This window comes from Buceros rhinoceros, unplaced genomic scaffold (assembly GCF_000710305.1).
Source record: "Buceros rhinoceros silvestris isolate BGI_N320 unplaced genomic scaffold, ASM71030v1 scaffold1315, whole genome shotgun sequence".
In the NCBI taxonomy this organism is placed as follows: domain Eukaryota; kingdom Metazoa; phylum Chordata; class Aves; order Bucerotiformes; family Bucerotidae; genus Buceros; species Buceros rhinoceros.
In genome coordinates, this window is record NW_010412083.1 from 52733 (window position 1) to 68928 (window position 16196).

Sequence of the window (16196 nt, forward strand, 5' to 3'; positions counted from 1 at the left end):
TGGGTGCATTATCCCACGGAGGGATGGGCACAGTGACTGAAAGGTAGAGCTGCACGCAGGGAGATGAGGTTGTGCTCTGGTATGGAGTTCAGGAAAGCTCATTACAGAGAAGCTGTGACAAGACAGTGAAAGAGGCTTTGCACAGCCTTTTTAGGCGACCTGTGCCCTTTGTGAATACATTTTTTAAAAGCCTCTGCAGAATACAATCTTTGTGAAACATCCAGTGTAACGAGAAGAGCGCAGAAATTCTGGTGCTCTTGGAACCACCCTGTTGCTGATGGGGGGATTGTGCCCGTGACAGAGACTGTCTTATGTTCAGGAATCTTAATTTGCTTTGATACCATAACAGGTTGTGTAATCGCAACAGGTTGTGTAGTCTGCTGAAGAGATAGGACAGCCTCTGTTTTAAAGATGACTAACTGCCAGTCCTGCCCGTCCTGCACGTTTTGCTCTGTTAATGGAATTGAATGCTGAAGGCTTGGGAAGCTGCATGTTGTAAAAAATACCCACATCATACAGTGGCAAGTCAGTCTAGTGAGAGTAAATGTAGATGAAGGTGGGGGAGAGAGCTTTTAAAACTTACATCACTCTCCTTGGAGGATCTAACACATAAGGTCATCTAAAGTCTGAAAGTTTAGATAAATATTGCTGGTGCAGAAATCTAAGAGAATGTGCATCTCACTGGATGTGGTGCCTTTGGTTACATTAGAAGAAAGGTATTCCTTCCTGCAGGTCATACTGAACCCAACAAAAGCCCTTAATGAATATTCATCAAATTCAGGCCCTTGCTTATGTCCAGCTGCTATGAAAGATCAGCTTCTAAAGAGTATGCTTGATCTCTGCCTAACTCTTATCCATGTGGCTGCCTTGTGAAAGAGCTGTGAGAGCCTGGCAGGACGATAACATCAGCCTGTGATCAGGTACCCCCAGGGCCTGAGGATGCTCTGAGGCCACACTTGGACTGCAGCAGGGTAGCGGTTGCAGTCCCTCAACATAAGAGGCAGATGAATTTGGCCCTGGGGGTGGTCACAGCCCTTAATAGATAGTGAAAACATAGCCCTTGAGTCACGCTGGTCTCACGTGAATAGTCCTGTTGGCGGCAGTGGAACTATTTGTGTGATAGTTTGCTTGTGGGAATCAGGAGTCCCGTAACACAGCCCTTTGCAGTAGCACAGACTTGCGGGTGACTGCCCCTCCCAGGCCAAAAGGGGTGAATTAGCAAACCTCATCTCCCAGACTGCTTTCAGACTCTGAACATCCCTGACCTGGACCAGAGATGCACTCGCTTCACCGTGAAAGGTTGCATTTTTTCTACCCTCTCCTTCAAAAAACAAACAAAAAAAAAACCACCAGGAAAAAGAAAACCAAACTGTTGTTTTTTGCACCCAGTGTCTGTCCCAATCTGTGTATAGCTGTGGGACAAGGACATAACCTGACGAGTGAAAGCTCCTTGAAGTGTATCTGTTTTGAAGCTGATGTACAGCAGATGGAGAAATGTCTTTAGACTTTCTGCCATAGTTTGATATAGAATAGCTCCATCAGCCTGTTCTTTACGCTTATATATGACAATTTTAAGTTGAAAAACTGTGTAAAATGGTCATGGATTTTATTTGCAAGAAAACAGAAAGACCTTTATCCAAAGGAGTGCTAGGGAGAGGATAGATCCTGACATACAGCGTTAGGCAGAGCATGTGAAACTCCAAGGGGAAGTTAGGATACCTGTAAAAATTACGCAAGGAGGTTTTTTGGTGTTATGTTAGGTGGTTTTTTGTGGAAGCTTTTTTTGTGGCTGACCCTAAAATGTGGTGGCTGCTTGGCCTGCCATGGCTCTGCTTTTGTTGTACGTGCAGCCAGCACCTGAACAAACAGAGCTGTATCTGCGGCAGCCTGGGAATCTGCCAGGATTCCTCAGGGAAGGCGTGATTCAGAGCATTGGCGAAAAGTGGGGGCTGCTTCCATGCATCCGTGCTTCCTCCGGGACAATAAACCACGCAGCTTCCTCTGAAAGGACAGTGGGGCTGTTCCCATAGCAAAGGTATGCGTGTCGTGTCGGATAAAAACTGCATTATAGTAGCAGTACGAAATACGGAGCCTCATGGATTACGCTGGCAAGGCTGCCGTGACAGTGCGCTGTCACTGCTAGCAGGGCTTTCCCAGAGCAGTTGGGAAGCCTGAGGGCTTATGTGCTTTGGGCAGTTCAGACCTTCAGGGAAGGTCTCAAGTGAAGAACTAGAGGATGGTGTGCCACAGATTGCCAGCGTGTCACCTGTGCCTTTACTTGATCTTCTACTGCAGAGAGCTTTGCTGCTCCAGGACAGATCTTTCACAAGTTACAGCACAGAAGAAGATTTTTTTTTTTTCTGGAACAAAAGTCTCTAGAAGCAAAAAATATTTTACAAGTAAAATGATAAAATCATGGTAGAAGTTCTGAATTGATAACCTACGAGCTTTGAGTCGAAGCTGATGCCCAGGCCCCAGTGGCACTCTCATCTTTCCTTCTTTCCATACATTAGTAAGAATCACTTAGGACAGATCTTCAGCTATTGACTGTGATGAGGTGAGCAGAACAAACAAACGTTCCTGTTGCTGCTGTTGCGAACACAAACACATCTTTTGGGTTATCAGTTCCTCTCATTCTTGCCAGGAAAACTGCTCAGGCGTTATGTTCTACTCCGAAACTGCGTGTGTAGTAAGCGATGAGCTAAAATCAAATGGCCAATCAGCTAAGGTGACTTTAGGAAGCCATGTCTTGAATCTTCCTTAGCGTTTCTAGGAGGATCAATATTAGGTCTCTGCCTTCTCTGAATGGAGAAGGTGGAGGAAAAGGGGGGCAGGTAATTCCAGGCATCGGTTAGTCACAGTGTACATGATCCATCTCCTGTTACGGTCCCTTTGATCTCGCTGGCTTTGCGTGGCCTGTCTCTGACACCAAACCTTGCCTGTCCTTCAGTAGCAAACCCCATAACTCTTTCTGGCTCCAGCATTTAGGTACTTCGATGCTTTCCTGGAATGGAAATATTAACCAAACCCTGAACTTTCTAATCTCTGTGTTTCTAGCCTGGTGATCTCCCTCATATGCTAATTTTGAAAATGTGCTGGCATATTAACAGAGCACTACCCGAGGTGCGGAGCCTCTCTTTTGAAGCTTGATTTTATTTTTGATGCCTATAACAGGTGTTGGTTTAATAGGTTTGCTGCACTACAGCTCGCCTTTTTTTTGGTGAGAGCCCAGCCAGCTCTGTAAGCTGACACTACATGAAGGCCAGGCATATGACTTCTCTGCCTTTAGCCTCACTTCACACCAAACATTTGCGCTGCAGGCTCCCAGCAGCCAAGGCAGCCTTAATTCAAGCTTTGTCGAAACCAGAAGGTTTTGTGGATTGTATTTAAATCAGTCCAGCCAAAGTCCCTCGTACATCCCCATCTGAGGGTCTGCTTGCTTTGATTTTCTGCTGTCAGCTTCTCACGGGCAGCTGCTGAGGTGAAGCGAGCGTGGCTCGAACAACAAAGGAGCGTGTTTGTGCTGCTCCCTGCATCGATTTCCACAAGTAGTTTGAAGCCACGGTCTAAAGTAAACTGATTAGCGTTCTCCAAAGGACAGGCTTGCTGCAAAGAGGAAGGTGAATTCTTCTCCTATTAGGTCTAGTGGAAAATGTTTCACAGACTGTTTATCAAATAAATATTCACAAAGAGGCTTCGAATGAGGAAACCCACGGGGATTAAAGTGTAACTTTACCTCTAAAATACAAGCTGAGATTCCTGGAAATGCTGCAAGCTTTTGACTTTGTGCCACCTGTTTTCCTGCCACCCCCTTCAGCTCCCTCCCGACTTAGAGCAAACCCAAACACGCTTTGGCTTTGCTGGAACATTTTGCTTGTTTTTCTGTCTCACAGCAGCCTGGAGGACCACGGAGCGCCTGTTCGCTTCCTGACGTGGTCCTCGCCGGGCTTGGTTCAGCGAAGAGCTGGCTGAGGTTAATCCAAATCTCCTGGAATTCTGAGGGGTCTGTTCAAGAGCGGTGCAAAGTGCAGGGGCTAAGAGCTATGCTACCTTGGGGTGTTGACCCCGGGCTGTGGTGGCTGGGGGTAGCTGCCCTCGGCTCTCCTCTCTCTGGTCGCAGCTGTAGCTTGGGCTGAGGGCTAAGCTGCTCCTGAACATGTGCCCTATGCCTGCAGCTCCAACCGCAAAAGGAGTCCATTGCTGGCTTTCAGTTACCTTCGGCTGGCACTGAGATGTGACAGTTCAAGGTCTGCGTTTGCGGCAGATAGGATATCTCCGGGAATGAGGTTGAGTATGAACTGGGAAGTTCAAATGTTTTAGCCAGAGAGTCCCATATTCATGAGTAAACCCAAACGGACCTGGGCGGGCTTCTTAGTTCCTGTGATTTCTTTTTCACTTGAGCTGCTTTCACTCGTAGTTCTTGGTCCTCAGTGAAGGCAGTTCTGCATCATCCTACTCCAGTATTACATTCCTTTACAGTAAACCAGAGGTAGAGAGGGGTTAAAAAATTTGCCCAAGGAAGATGAGTCAGTGCCAGAACTGGGAATAGAAACTAAGAGACTTGGCTCCCACTCTGGGCTCTAATTGCACAATCTCACATTGAAGCCCTGTCATCGTATACTCTTGAGGTGAAGCTGGCTGAAGTGAAACAGGGAAAGCTGTTTCCAGGCTGACACCTAAGGAGTGGGGAGAGGAAAAAAACACCTGGAGGCAAATTGGTTGTGGAAGCACCGATAATTTGTGCTTTAAAGCCTGGTTTCGGCAATTGGTACTAAAACCTGATCTGTCACCTTTGAAGCCAATGAAGTGTAAGCTAAGGAGCTAGTTGGGAGAAATCCAGCCCTTTTCCAGTCACTGCTAAAGGGGAGTGGTAAAGTCCTAACGTCACTGGTCTGTTTTCTGTAAAACACCCTTGTGTTGAGATGGGGAGCAAAGGCAGATGAGCTGAAAGGATCCAAGCGCTAACAGGAAGGGTTAAATCATATTTCAGCTCTTACTGAAAGAATGAGAAATAAGATGTAATCAAACTAGTAAAAGGTTTGGCCGATGCTGCACTCCTCTCCCATGCCGTGCGTACAGGACAAGTCAGCCGGGCTGGTTTTGTTTGAAGTGCAGTCCTTTGAGAGGGTGCAGCGAACTGTCTGACATTCCCCAGCTGGGACCGGCCGGGGAGGGTGTTTGGAGCTGAGAGTTACATTTGGAGTCAGCCCATGTTTGAAGGAGACAGAGAGAGAAAGGAGCCTGGTTTTGTTTCCTGTGTGAAATAATGCATCCGTCTAATCTGCCAGCTGCAGCACATGAAAAGCAAGAGGCAAATGGACAGAAGTCACCTGGAAACGGCGAGCATGGCTCAAACAAAATAGTTCTTTCCTGTTCCTTTCTTCCCTTCTCAAAGTCCTGTCTTCTGGGACAGGCTGGGAGATCTGGCAGGCAGGCAGGCTGGATATATGTTGAGCAACTAAAGCACAGAAATATTAATACTAAAAAAAAAAAAATAACACTGGCTCCTGAAGAGCGCTTCACGTCCAAACACTCTGCTCTCAGTCCCGTGCAGACTTAGCTGCCCTGCGCAGGGATTGTCAGGTAATTTATAGATTGTCCGTGTTCGGTTGTACAAGCCTTCATTTCCTCTTAATTTACAGCCAGACTCATCTCGGCCGTCACAGCCTAGATGAGCTCAGAGTTGAACTCTCTGCCCCTGCTGAATTCAGGAGGGCTCTGGAAAACATGCTTGGGGTTTGCTTTCACTGATGTCTGTGTTGAGGTACTTTCCTGAATCGGGGTCACAGACGCCTTTATTGGACCCTTTTCTTTTGAGAACGAAAAAAGATTGGAATTTTTGAACTTGCTGGTTCTGCTAATCTAGTTCGTTGCAAAAGACACTAGTCCTTGGGGAAAAGAAATCCCCTTCACCCACGCGTTCAATTTGTGGGTGTCACAAAATTCTGAGTACAGTGAATTTTCCTGTATCTTAGTCACGCTTAGAGTATAGATTCACTGGATCTCTGATCCTCTGTGTGCACGGATGTGAAAATTCAGTGTTTATTTCTAGCTGTAGGTGAATATGGGCCATTTGGATAGCAGCCACATCATTGCCTGTTATTCGGTTTATGGTTGTAGAGACCGGTGTGCCTGCAACCCATGGAATAACCAGTTCAGGAACATGAGTTATGATTTCCCTTTGATTTTCTTGACACCTTTTTGCATTGTATTACCAGCACGTTGCTATAGTGGTGTAAAGTTTGTCCTTTAAGCGTCGTGAGCCTGCACTGAATTAATTAAGTAGCATTTAAAGTCTTTAGTCAAAGCAGTGTTTCTGCGAATGTTTCCCAGTGTAAGCCAGGGTCGTGTGCTGGCTGTCCAAAGGGTGAGTCTCCAGAAACCGCATTGTTCTGGGGATGCAGTTTTTACCCTCTTCCTGTTACAGACACCAGTAAATGTGGTGGTGAAACAATCTGGTTTTAATAACAGGGAGGGTAAAGGAGCAGATCACGGTGCGGGGAGCAGGTCCCTTGCCGTGTGCTATCGGTATTTGCTTCTGGGGAGAGAGGTTTCTTTGAAAGGGCCTCGTCTGACCCACCCTGGGAGAGCCTGCAGTGGGGCGTGAGGCTGGGGAAGATGGGTTCCTAGGCACCCATCGGCTTCAGTGCCTGGAAGGCTGTAGTCAGCTCAGCCATCGGGGTTTTTGTTCCAAAGAGCTGATGCTTTGTCAGGAGAGCTGGGACGTCCGGGTTTGCGTTCAAGAGTGCTTTTGCTGGCTGCCTCTCCTCTTCTGGTTGCTCAGTGGGTAGCCGGCCGGATTAAGGCACGTTATTTGTCTGAACTCTCTCTATCTCTTATTATTCAGCAAGTTCTCAAGTGTCTGGTGAGTGTCTCTGTTTGGAGTGCCTTACTGACAGCCTTGCCAGTAATACCAGAGACTGGTCTAAATTCACACCAGGCATGTGCTCTACTTCAGTGACTAATGCGCAGTGTATTTTTTAATTGATTACTGGTCTCTCTACTGAATTGGGCCAGAAAGGAGTCAGAGGAGAGAACTCAGGGGATTTTTAGTTAGACCTTGTTGAGTACAGATGAGATCCAGAGGTATTTAACTGTTTGATGGCTATGGAATGCACGTAAGGAATAGATTCTGGAAGCACAGGCTTCTAGGAGACCAAGCCCGAATTACTGGAAGAAAAACTGGTGAATGGAGCCAATAGCTCTGTAGAGAAGTCCTGCACCATACCAGAAAAAGTGTTGGGAAGCCTGCAGATACCTGTCTCTCTAGCTGTAGGAACAGCACGGGGATTGGGGAGGGTCTCTGGTGTGGGTTTCTCATCGGACAGCTGTTGAAGAAGCGCTAAATCGGAGTGTATGCACTCAGGGGCCAGCCTGTGGGCCTGCTGCGGCCTCAGATATTCTTTCTGTTTTTCTAAGAGAACTAAATTATCTCCATTTCTCCTCTTGACTGTTTCAGGCATCACAACAAGATCCGCAGCATTGAAGCAAGTCAACTGAAGCCCTACGTTACCCTGGAAACGTTGGACCTGAGTTTCAATGACATCACGGAAATCCGAAACAGCTGCTTTCCACAGGGACTTCCCATAAAGGAGCTGTGAGTTTTTCTTGTTGGGAACAGCTTTTGTCGAGTTACCACAGCAGAGAAAAGGGCCTCAAACCTTCTGTTTTAAAAAAAGAGAGGGAACGAACATACAAAGTATGGGATTATTCGCCAGGATTTTAAGTGCAAAGGAAAATTAGAAGGCTGCACGTTGTCCCTACTGTCGGGTTAATCTTCTAGCTCTTTCTTTTTGGTTTCTGATGTACCTGTAAAGAACGTAGATTATTATTACGGAAATATAGATTATTATTGCATGGAAATTTGCAAGAGAGAAAAGGTTTCCTGCATTGTTCAGCTGTGGCTGTCTTGGCAGCTGGAAACCTAGAAGCCAGAAGAACTGTCTGCAGCAGACCTGTGTCTCTTCCCCAGTGGGAAGTCTCTATGCTGTTTCCCAGATCAGCCCATGTGCGTCCGGAAGAGGGGAGGGGGAATGACTATTCTATCATTAAAGTGGCTACTGAATGTTAACAACAGAAACATGTCACTGGTTATTTGAAAAAAAACCTGGGGGTTAAGCAGAGTAACACCTTCTCATTAGAGGTGTTTGCCTGTTCAGGGAAACAAAAAATAATCTGTGTTGTAAGTACCTTTGAAGAGGCGCAGACAGGTAATGTGCTTGCCTTAAAGTTTGCACCAAAGTTTCTGTCCCCAGTCGTGAGGGGATAAGAGAGTGGTGTCACGACTGATGTCTGCCTGTGGTCCTGTGAAAACAGCCTCTGTGGCTGAGACTAGGATCCAGGTAAGAAAGAGCCCTAGGGCAGATGCTGAGGGAAAAATGGAGAATGAACTGAGTCATCCTGCGCTGGAACATTCTCCAGTTTCTGGCTTCCACTCCCAACTGCCTTGCTGAACTAGGAGGTGTGAAGGAGCTCGTGGGAAGTACACAACATTTTGTCACGTGGCTCTGGGAAAGGTACTGTGCTCTTTGTGCAGCCAGAAATCCAACTGATTTGAAGCCACCTCTGTAATTTCACCAGCCTGTCTGGAGACCAACCAAATGCTAGTAAAAGGAGTTTTCTGCCAGAACTGTTCATTTTTCTGCTGTGATTTATTGCAGCTACCTGGGGAGCAACCGAATCAGCACCCTGGAGCCTGGTGCTTTTGATAGTCTGTCACGGTCCCTGCTAACACTTCGTCTGAGTAAAAACAGGATCACTCAGCTTCCTGTCAAGGCGTTCAGGCTACCCAGGCTAATACAACTGTGAGTAGGAATGTGCACGTTAATTAAGCTCAGCCACGCTTTATGGAGTTAAAATGTCCCTAAGGATATATACAGCCAATGTCACCCTTCCTCACCTGCTGTCTATAAAACTCAGAATACACTGTGCAGTGGTCCTCTGGCAGCCCCTAGTAAAACACGTTGGGAGAGGGTCCTTTTAGTCTTAGAACTATTGGCTGTTCAGGCCATTCTTCTGATCTGGTGGGAAGGGAGGGATGCTGCAGCAGACATCAGCGTCTTGTGCACTTGACAGTGTAAAACAATTCCATTCCTTTGAAAACTGCTGGTGTCTGTGGAGCAGGAGAGGTTTGGAAGATGTTTCTGTTGCAAGTGACAGAGCTCAGCTACTGAGTTAGTTTTTCAGGACCGCACAGGGATCTTTATGTGGCAATAAAAAAAGCAATGATGGAAGGTTAAACTCTGCAGTGATACTTGGGCAGAGGAAATAGCACTCTACATGAGTTCACGCACACTGTTGTTCTGGCTGTGGTCTGTATGGTGGGAGCTGCATGGGGACACGTAGACATCTGCAGTTATGAATAAGCTTTGTGTGTCGAATAGTAGCACTGATGGTTTAGCTTTTATGTTGGGTGGCTGTGAGGGAAACCAGCCCAGCCTGAGGCCTGTTGCAGTCTTCCCATCAAATCTGATAGGCGAAAGGTCAACCCCTGTTATCATAAAGTCTACAAAAGCTGTTGGAACTCCCACCTCTAAATGGCAACCTCTTGACTGAGGGACAGATCCTTAAGTCAAGGTGTGTCCAAGGACTGGGTGTGCATGTAGGATTTATGGCCAATTTGGGATCGGACAGTCTGACACAATAGCATCTGCATCTTAAAAGCCTGTTGCCTCTCAGTTGGGAGTTACTGTCCATTGACTGAGATCTTGTAATCCGCTCTATTTGTCTGCATCATGTGCAAAACTGTAATAAAACCGAGGGTCTGTTTAGGAGCACCGTTTTCACAGAAAGCTGGAGTAATTGGTGCTCCTGAAGGCAGCCTCACAGCTGCTTGTTTAGCCCTATAGATAAACACGCATGAACTGCAAGGAGCCGATGTGTTGTAGGATTTGTATACGGTTCTTTTTCTAGCCAAGCGTAGTTCTCTAACAGCTAGGAAGTGCAGTAAGGCAAGAGTCTTTAGGCCTGCAAACTTTTTAATTGCTTACTTGACTGTAATTACACTCAAGTGCAAGTTCAACATTAGTTTTTTTTAGTCAATGAAAAAGTAAAGGTTAAAATTTCTGTGGCTTCCTCATCTTTTCCAAAACAAGTTCTGATGATGTAACCTCCGTCGTTTTCTTCAACACAACCGGAGACTAGGGAACTTCTCTTAGGTTAGTCTCGTACGTGCAGACAGGTATCCAGTTTAAAAGCTCTGTCTTCAGCTTCAGTTCTTCGTGACGATAAAGTTTTCCACTGACTTTCTGGAACTAGGTTTTCACCTGGTATGTCCTGGTCTAGCAATCCATAAGACTGTTTGATACAGGCTGGTGAAGCGTGCTGTGATGATGATCATGGTGTTCAGAAAAAAAGGTGTTCCCAAAATTTAGAAGTCCTTCCCCACCCAGGGAAAAAGAAAAAGAAATGTAATGAACCACGTTGGAGATTTTTGTAAACACAAAATACTGACTGCCTTGTTATTGGAAGCAGCTTGGTTCACTCTTCATTAGTGTCTTATAATAGGAAAAAATGTGACGTTTGTCAGGGAAACTGAAAGCTTTCCTTTCAAACTTTGCCATAGAGTTTCCTCTTGGGCTCATGGTTCTTATGGTACCCGCTTGTTTCAGAGCATGTTTTTACCTGGTGATTACAACTCCTGTAAAAACAACGGGTTTTAAGGGGAATAGTTTAATAGCTGATGTTTAACGGTACTGCTTGAAATGGTGTCTCTGCTTGAGAGAAGGTGAAAATTGCTGAAAAGGGTGAGTGGCTTAAAAGAAAGTCAGAGGGAGGAGGGATGAAGAGGAGCTGCACTGTCTCTGTTATTTCTTTCTATATAGTGAAAGCCTGTCCCAGGGTGAGTTTATTTAAGCAATCGCACCCAGCTGACTTCCCTGGCGAGCTCTGGGATTGAAAGTTTCCGGTGCGCTTCTACTGTCTCCTGGGAACGGTTGACAGAGGAGTTGTTGGCATTGCTGTCCCCATTGTATGCTGCACAGATGATTTCGTGAGAAAGGACTGGGGTTTAATAAACTTGTTTGGCCTTGGTGATTTTAGGGAGCTGAACCGGAATCGCATCCGCCTGATTGAAGGCCTGACGTTCCAGGGACTGGACAGCCTGGAAGTCCTGAAACTCCAGCGCAACAACATAAGCAATTTGACTGATGGGGCTTTCTGGGGTCTAGCCAGGATGCAAGTTCTGTAAGTTGGAGAGATGGGCTCTTTTGCCTTAAACAGAGTAAACTGCATCTGCTATCATGTCCTTCTCTGCTCCCATCAGAGACCTGTGGTCCCATGCCAGTCCTCATGCTTCTTTCTATGTCCTGCATGCACAGAGCTCTGCCACCCTACAGCAGCTTCTGTTGAGTTGACTCGCACTTTCTAAAGCTTTACCAGGTGTTCAATAAAAAAAGTCCTGTTTTTCCTTTGAAAGGTTGATGATTTGAGCATTCAGTAAGGTCTCAGTTGTTCTTTATATAAAAGCTCATCTGGCTTCTGCAAATTTTGTTTTGACTGATACATGGAAACTCTGCATTACAGACCTGATTATTCTGGCTCTTGGGACACCTAGAAACTAAGCTGGCCTATCTCAGTGATGTGTTCTTTCCATACAAGAGAACAGATTGAATAGTCATTGCAGAGAAATGCTTGAATCTTCCAACGTGATTGGCTCTCACGTATGTTCGCAAGGTCACAAGTGATCAAGGCAGCATGTTTCTGGATGCTGCTGTCACACAACTAAGACTGTGCAAATACAAACTTGAATCACGATGCTTTGAGCCCAGTTCACTTGCAGTGGAGCATTACCTCCGCAGTCAGAGCTTGTTCTGGGCATTTCCTTTGTGTTGTCCTTGAATTCCTATCCTTCCCTTGCACAAGAAATGCCCACACATGCACGTATCCATATGGGTATGTAGAAGGGTTTGTAGGAATGGCTAAAATCTCAGTCCTTGTTGATAATCCTTCAGTGTTTGACCAGAGCTGCTTATCTGTCAATTCCTTCTGATTTTTCTCCACAGGCACCTGGAGTACAACAGCCTGACAGAAGTGAACAGTGGCTCTCTCTACGGCCTGTCGTCTCTGCACCAGCTTCACCTCAGTAACAACTCCATCGCTCGCATCGACCCTGATGGCTGGAGCTTCTGTCAGAAGCTGCATGAGCTGTGAGCTGGTTTCTGTTGTGGTTGGTTGGGGTGGTTCAATGTTGATGTAACATTGGCAGAAAGGGGAGCGAGGATTTTTCCCCATCACAGGCCTTACAGCTCCTGCTCTATCAACTTGTAGAAATGCAGGAACTGCAGCCTCCTCAGTGATGCCCTTGTTGCTTAGGATGTTTTGACCTTCAGAACACCTGATTGAAATACATTTGCACTAGAAACAAAGACTGGAACCCGCTGAAAGTACACAGTGCCAAAAGACCTGGAGAGTTTGCGATCTGCAGCTTGCCAACACTTTTTAGCTAGCTAGTTCCAAGACGTGCACGGCTTGCTGTGTAATGCCTGTACAGCCTGAAGGAAACTTTACTTTATCCGCTGTATTTACAAAGAACAGTCACGTTTTAACCAGCAGAGATTTGGCCCTTTACAGGCAGTTGTTCTTGTTTCTCCTGTTTACACTTCGCCCTTCCTGTAGGGCTCAGTCGTTGAAAAGTAAATACACTGACTTTGTGCCTGAGATTTCCAGCTGTGAATACAGTCCCTTTGAAAGCAAGCCCTGCTGCTGAGGACAGCCCCAGAAGGGTGTCTTTGGGGTCTGTGCCACTGCTTAATGCCTTTTTGAAGCGACACGCATGGATGTTGCAGTATTTACAGAAGTAGCTGTCATCCCCTCGGTGGGATTTTGGACAGATTCACTTTCTTCTTGGAAGAACTTGACACAGGTGGTTAGTGGAACTGTAACTCATTCTGCTGGGTGATCGGAGATCTCTTATTAAATATGGTTAGGGGTTCTCCTAGTCATCAAAAAGCAGTACGGTAAAGCAGCCTCCTGCTTCCAGAGGCCTCACTCTGGACTCAGACTAAAAAGTGGTATCTGACTACCCAGCTGTAAGTCTTTTGGGAGGTGGATTCAGAGTTAGGTGGACATGATGCATCATTCTCTAAAGTTTAGAAGCTGTAGAATTAACGTCTAGTGACTAGCTGTGACCTTCCACTGAACCCAAATTATTCATGCAGATGTGGATTTTTGGGGGAGAACTTGTCTTTTCTCCCTGATGCTGTCTTTGCAAACTCTCATGATTTAGATGGGAGATTGCACGTCATGGATCGGGATCTCTTGCCAAGAAGTAGCACTAATGGTGAGCTGTCCTGGCTTAGAGGCCATCCTCTGCAGAAACCCAGTGCAGGACTCGCTTGTCCTGGTGCAGAATGGGTGGATTTGGAAAGTGCCTGGTGGGGTGAGGTGGTGGGAGCCTGCTCGGCCTGACAGACGGGACTGTGTTGGAGTGTGAGGCCAGAGACGGTATTAGCTGAGATTCGAAAGGCGATTATGTGGGTGTTAGCACATATCCCTGCAAAATATTACACGCTCTTGCAGGTGTTGCCTTTAGGGTAAGGCTGCTGCAGGGAGCCATCAGATACTCCTAACTGAAACTCCCACAGCTAAAGAGTACCTGTCGGAGAGGTCTGCTGTGACATTGAATGATGAGATTGAACAGCCAAATACATTTAGACTGCCTCTGCGCGCTCCTTTGAATGAGTATGTTTCATTCCGTATTAACAGATCCTTGCTAACCTCCCTTACTGCTAAATCTACTGGGTTTCACTTTTCAGAAAACACAGTCTGTGCTTGTACAGGGAATGAATTTCAAAGCCCTTGACCCAAGAAAGAGAGGAGACCAGACCCTGCTTCTGTCTGTCCTAAGGAAGGATGTGGTCATCTGAAGGATGAGTTGTCTCTCCTTCAGTTGTTGGGAGAAAATGTGACCCCAAGGCTCTGGTCTGATGTAAAAGCCAACAAGGAGAGAGGTCTTGCCTTGTTATGGGCATGAGAAAGGGCCAGTTGTACTCACCAGGCAGGTGCCAGGGCATCAACATCATGGAAAAATCCACACTTTGAGCATAGAGTTTCCTCAGAGGTGAACGATGTCGTGGCTGCTGGGTCTGTCTTTTCACTTTTTGCCTACAGTTTGGTCAATGGCAGTTAGATGTGTTAGATGGTCCAGAACTGGCTGGCAGCAGGAGCCCCAGCTGCACAACAGGTTCTGGTTAACCCCTTTATTTGTCACTTGTGGCGTGCTGCTCTGTGTGCTGCTCTCCCACTTCCTGGCCAAAGGGCCAAAAGGGCCGTGTAGACAAACATTTCCACTTGTTCCTCGCTGGTAGAGAGACGACAAGGTAGGGGAAACTTCAGAGACCTGCTGACTTCTCTCAAACCAGATAATCCGAACTGCCAGGGAGGGAAAAACAGACTGTTTTGCAAACCGGCCTGTCCCATTGGCAGGAAGCAGAGCCCTTCCATGTTGAAGGAAGCCACAGCCAGGTGTGTTAGATCCTGAAACCTTCCGTCTGGTTGCAGCCATTGAAAGAGTTCTCTAAATACTGCTGCTGTCCATCCATCTTGAGGTGACATCAGAACGAACGGAGGGGAACATGCCTTCACCAGTTGTGGCAGGAACTCTTCTGTGTGGAATCAAAAGGGACTATTTTTTTTTCTCAGCCAGGTTTAGGATTACTTGGGTTTTTTTTCAAGCCAAATTCTTTAATCGCAGGTGAGGACATAATTTTGACCGGATGCCAGTTCTTCATAACTAACACTACTACTTCTTTAGGAATGAAAGTATGTTGTCCCATACCTTCTTCAGATTCATAAATCTTTGCTGAATTTTTTCCAAAGCTTGCCCTCTGCCCACTCACACAGCTAAAAGGTAGACAGCGCGTTTGCCAAGTAAATGACACCCTCGGTGCCTCGGAGTATGCGTCTGTTTTGACTTAGGTTTTGGCTTTGAGTGACTTTCCTGCAAGCCCTAGATGCATTTTTAAGCCGACTCATTAACAGGCAGTACTAGAAGAGGAATTCGGAGGTTTGGAACTCAGTGGGATGTTTTTTTCTTGTTGCCTGTACAATGAAGGATTTCAGTGCTTGTTCAAGGCTACATAACTCCACTTTTTGAAAAGTTTAGCAGTCTAAAGTCTCACATTTTGAAGTGGCTTATGCTCCCAGGTCACTAAGGTAATTTTGAAAATTCCGTGACACTGCCCTTTGTTAAGAGACAAGCTTCAGAAAATGCGGGTAGCAGCATATAGCCGAGTGCCGCTTTCTCTACCTCATGTGTCAGTGTGCAGGCAACTCAAAGGTGAGGCTATTGCTGGTCACACTTAGCTGCCAGAAGCCCTGCAGGGCTCACCCAGCTGGAGTGACATCCGGATCAGGTTGAAGGTTGCTGACCAGGACTCTGCCTGTTGCTACTCCAGGAGGTCCCTCATTTAACAAGCCAAGCTGGCCTTCGATATCAGCAATGCTGCGGCTTTACGGCTTGCATAGAAGGTGGTTGCATAGTGTGAGGGGTGTCTGCAGTGGCTTGTAGCTTCCCAGGCCTGCCCTCAGTGTCAGATCTCAGAAGCCTCATCTGTACCCTGGCTGGGAGAGAAAACAGCTTTCTTCCTACCAGCTTCCAAACTGCAAGAGGAGTAGTGCTTAAAAAGTATCTCCAAAACCAGAGATGATACAGGCAAGGGGGAGGGCATGGATGGAAAAACTAGGGAAAAAACAACCCTCCAATATTAGTCACGTGTAAGTGGAGATTTCAAGTAGGCTGTACACTCCTTGACAAAGGGGAGCAGGAGGGAAAGTGGCTGGTTTACAACAGATAGCTCCTTCCTGTGCATGAAAGGAAGCATTCAATTGCCTTGTGGTGAAACGCTTTTGGCTCTCAACTGGGGTGGAGAAACCCACACCCAGATGCCTGGGGCTTGCTGTGCACAAGTGCAGAACGATAAGACACCTCCTGAAGTCTGCACCCTGCCAAGAGCCCGTGTGAACTTCAAAATCCATCCATTTGACGTCACTCTCCACCTCGCAGGGTGTGGGGAAGGAGGGGACTGCTTTTCCCTGTAAGCCTCAGAGGCAGTCCAAATAGGAGCGAGGATTGAACGCAACCAGGACTGATATCTGAGTGTTACCTCTCCGTCTGGGGACTGAGGAGGGGTGGTGCTTCTGGGCCCTAACCGAGCCGTACGGGACCCAGAGCAGCTCGCCCCTGCCCTAAGTGCCAG

At 46.7% G+C, this 16196-nt stretch overlaps 1 protein-coding gene across 1 annotated transcript in view; it reads left to right on the top strand.

Moving 5' to 3' along the window:
• LRIG1 (leucine-rich repeats and immunoglobulin-like domains 1) overlaps positions 1-16196 on the top strand; it is a gene marked incomplete at both ends in the record, with an annotated part of 53690 nt that overhangs the window by 15853 nt on the left and 21641 nt on the right. Inside the window, 4 exons of the mRNA XM_010136219.1 lie at positions 7460-7597; positions 8661-8804; positions 11041-11184; positions 12003-12146. Of these exons, the coding sequence (XP_010134521.1) occupies positions 7460-7597; positions 8661-8804; positions 11041-11184; positions 12003-12146 (570 nt within the window). The remainder of the gene's footprint in view (positions 1-7459; positions 7598-8660; positions 8805-11040; positions 11185-12002; positions 12147-16196) is intronic.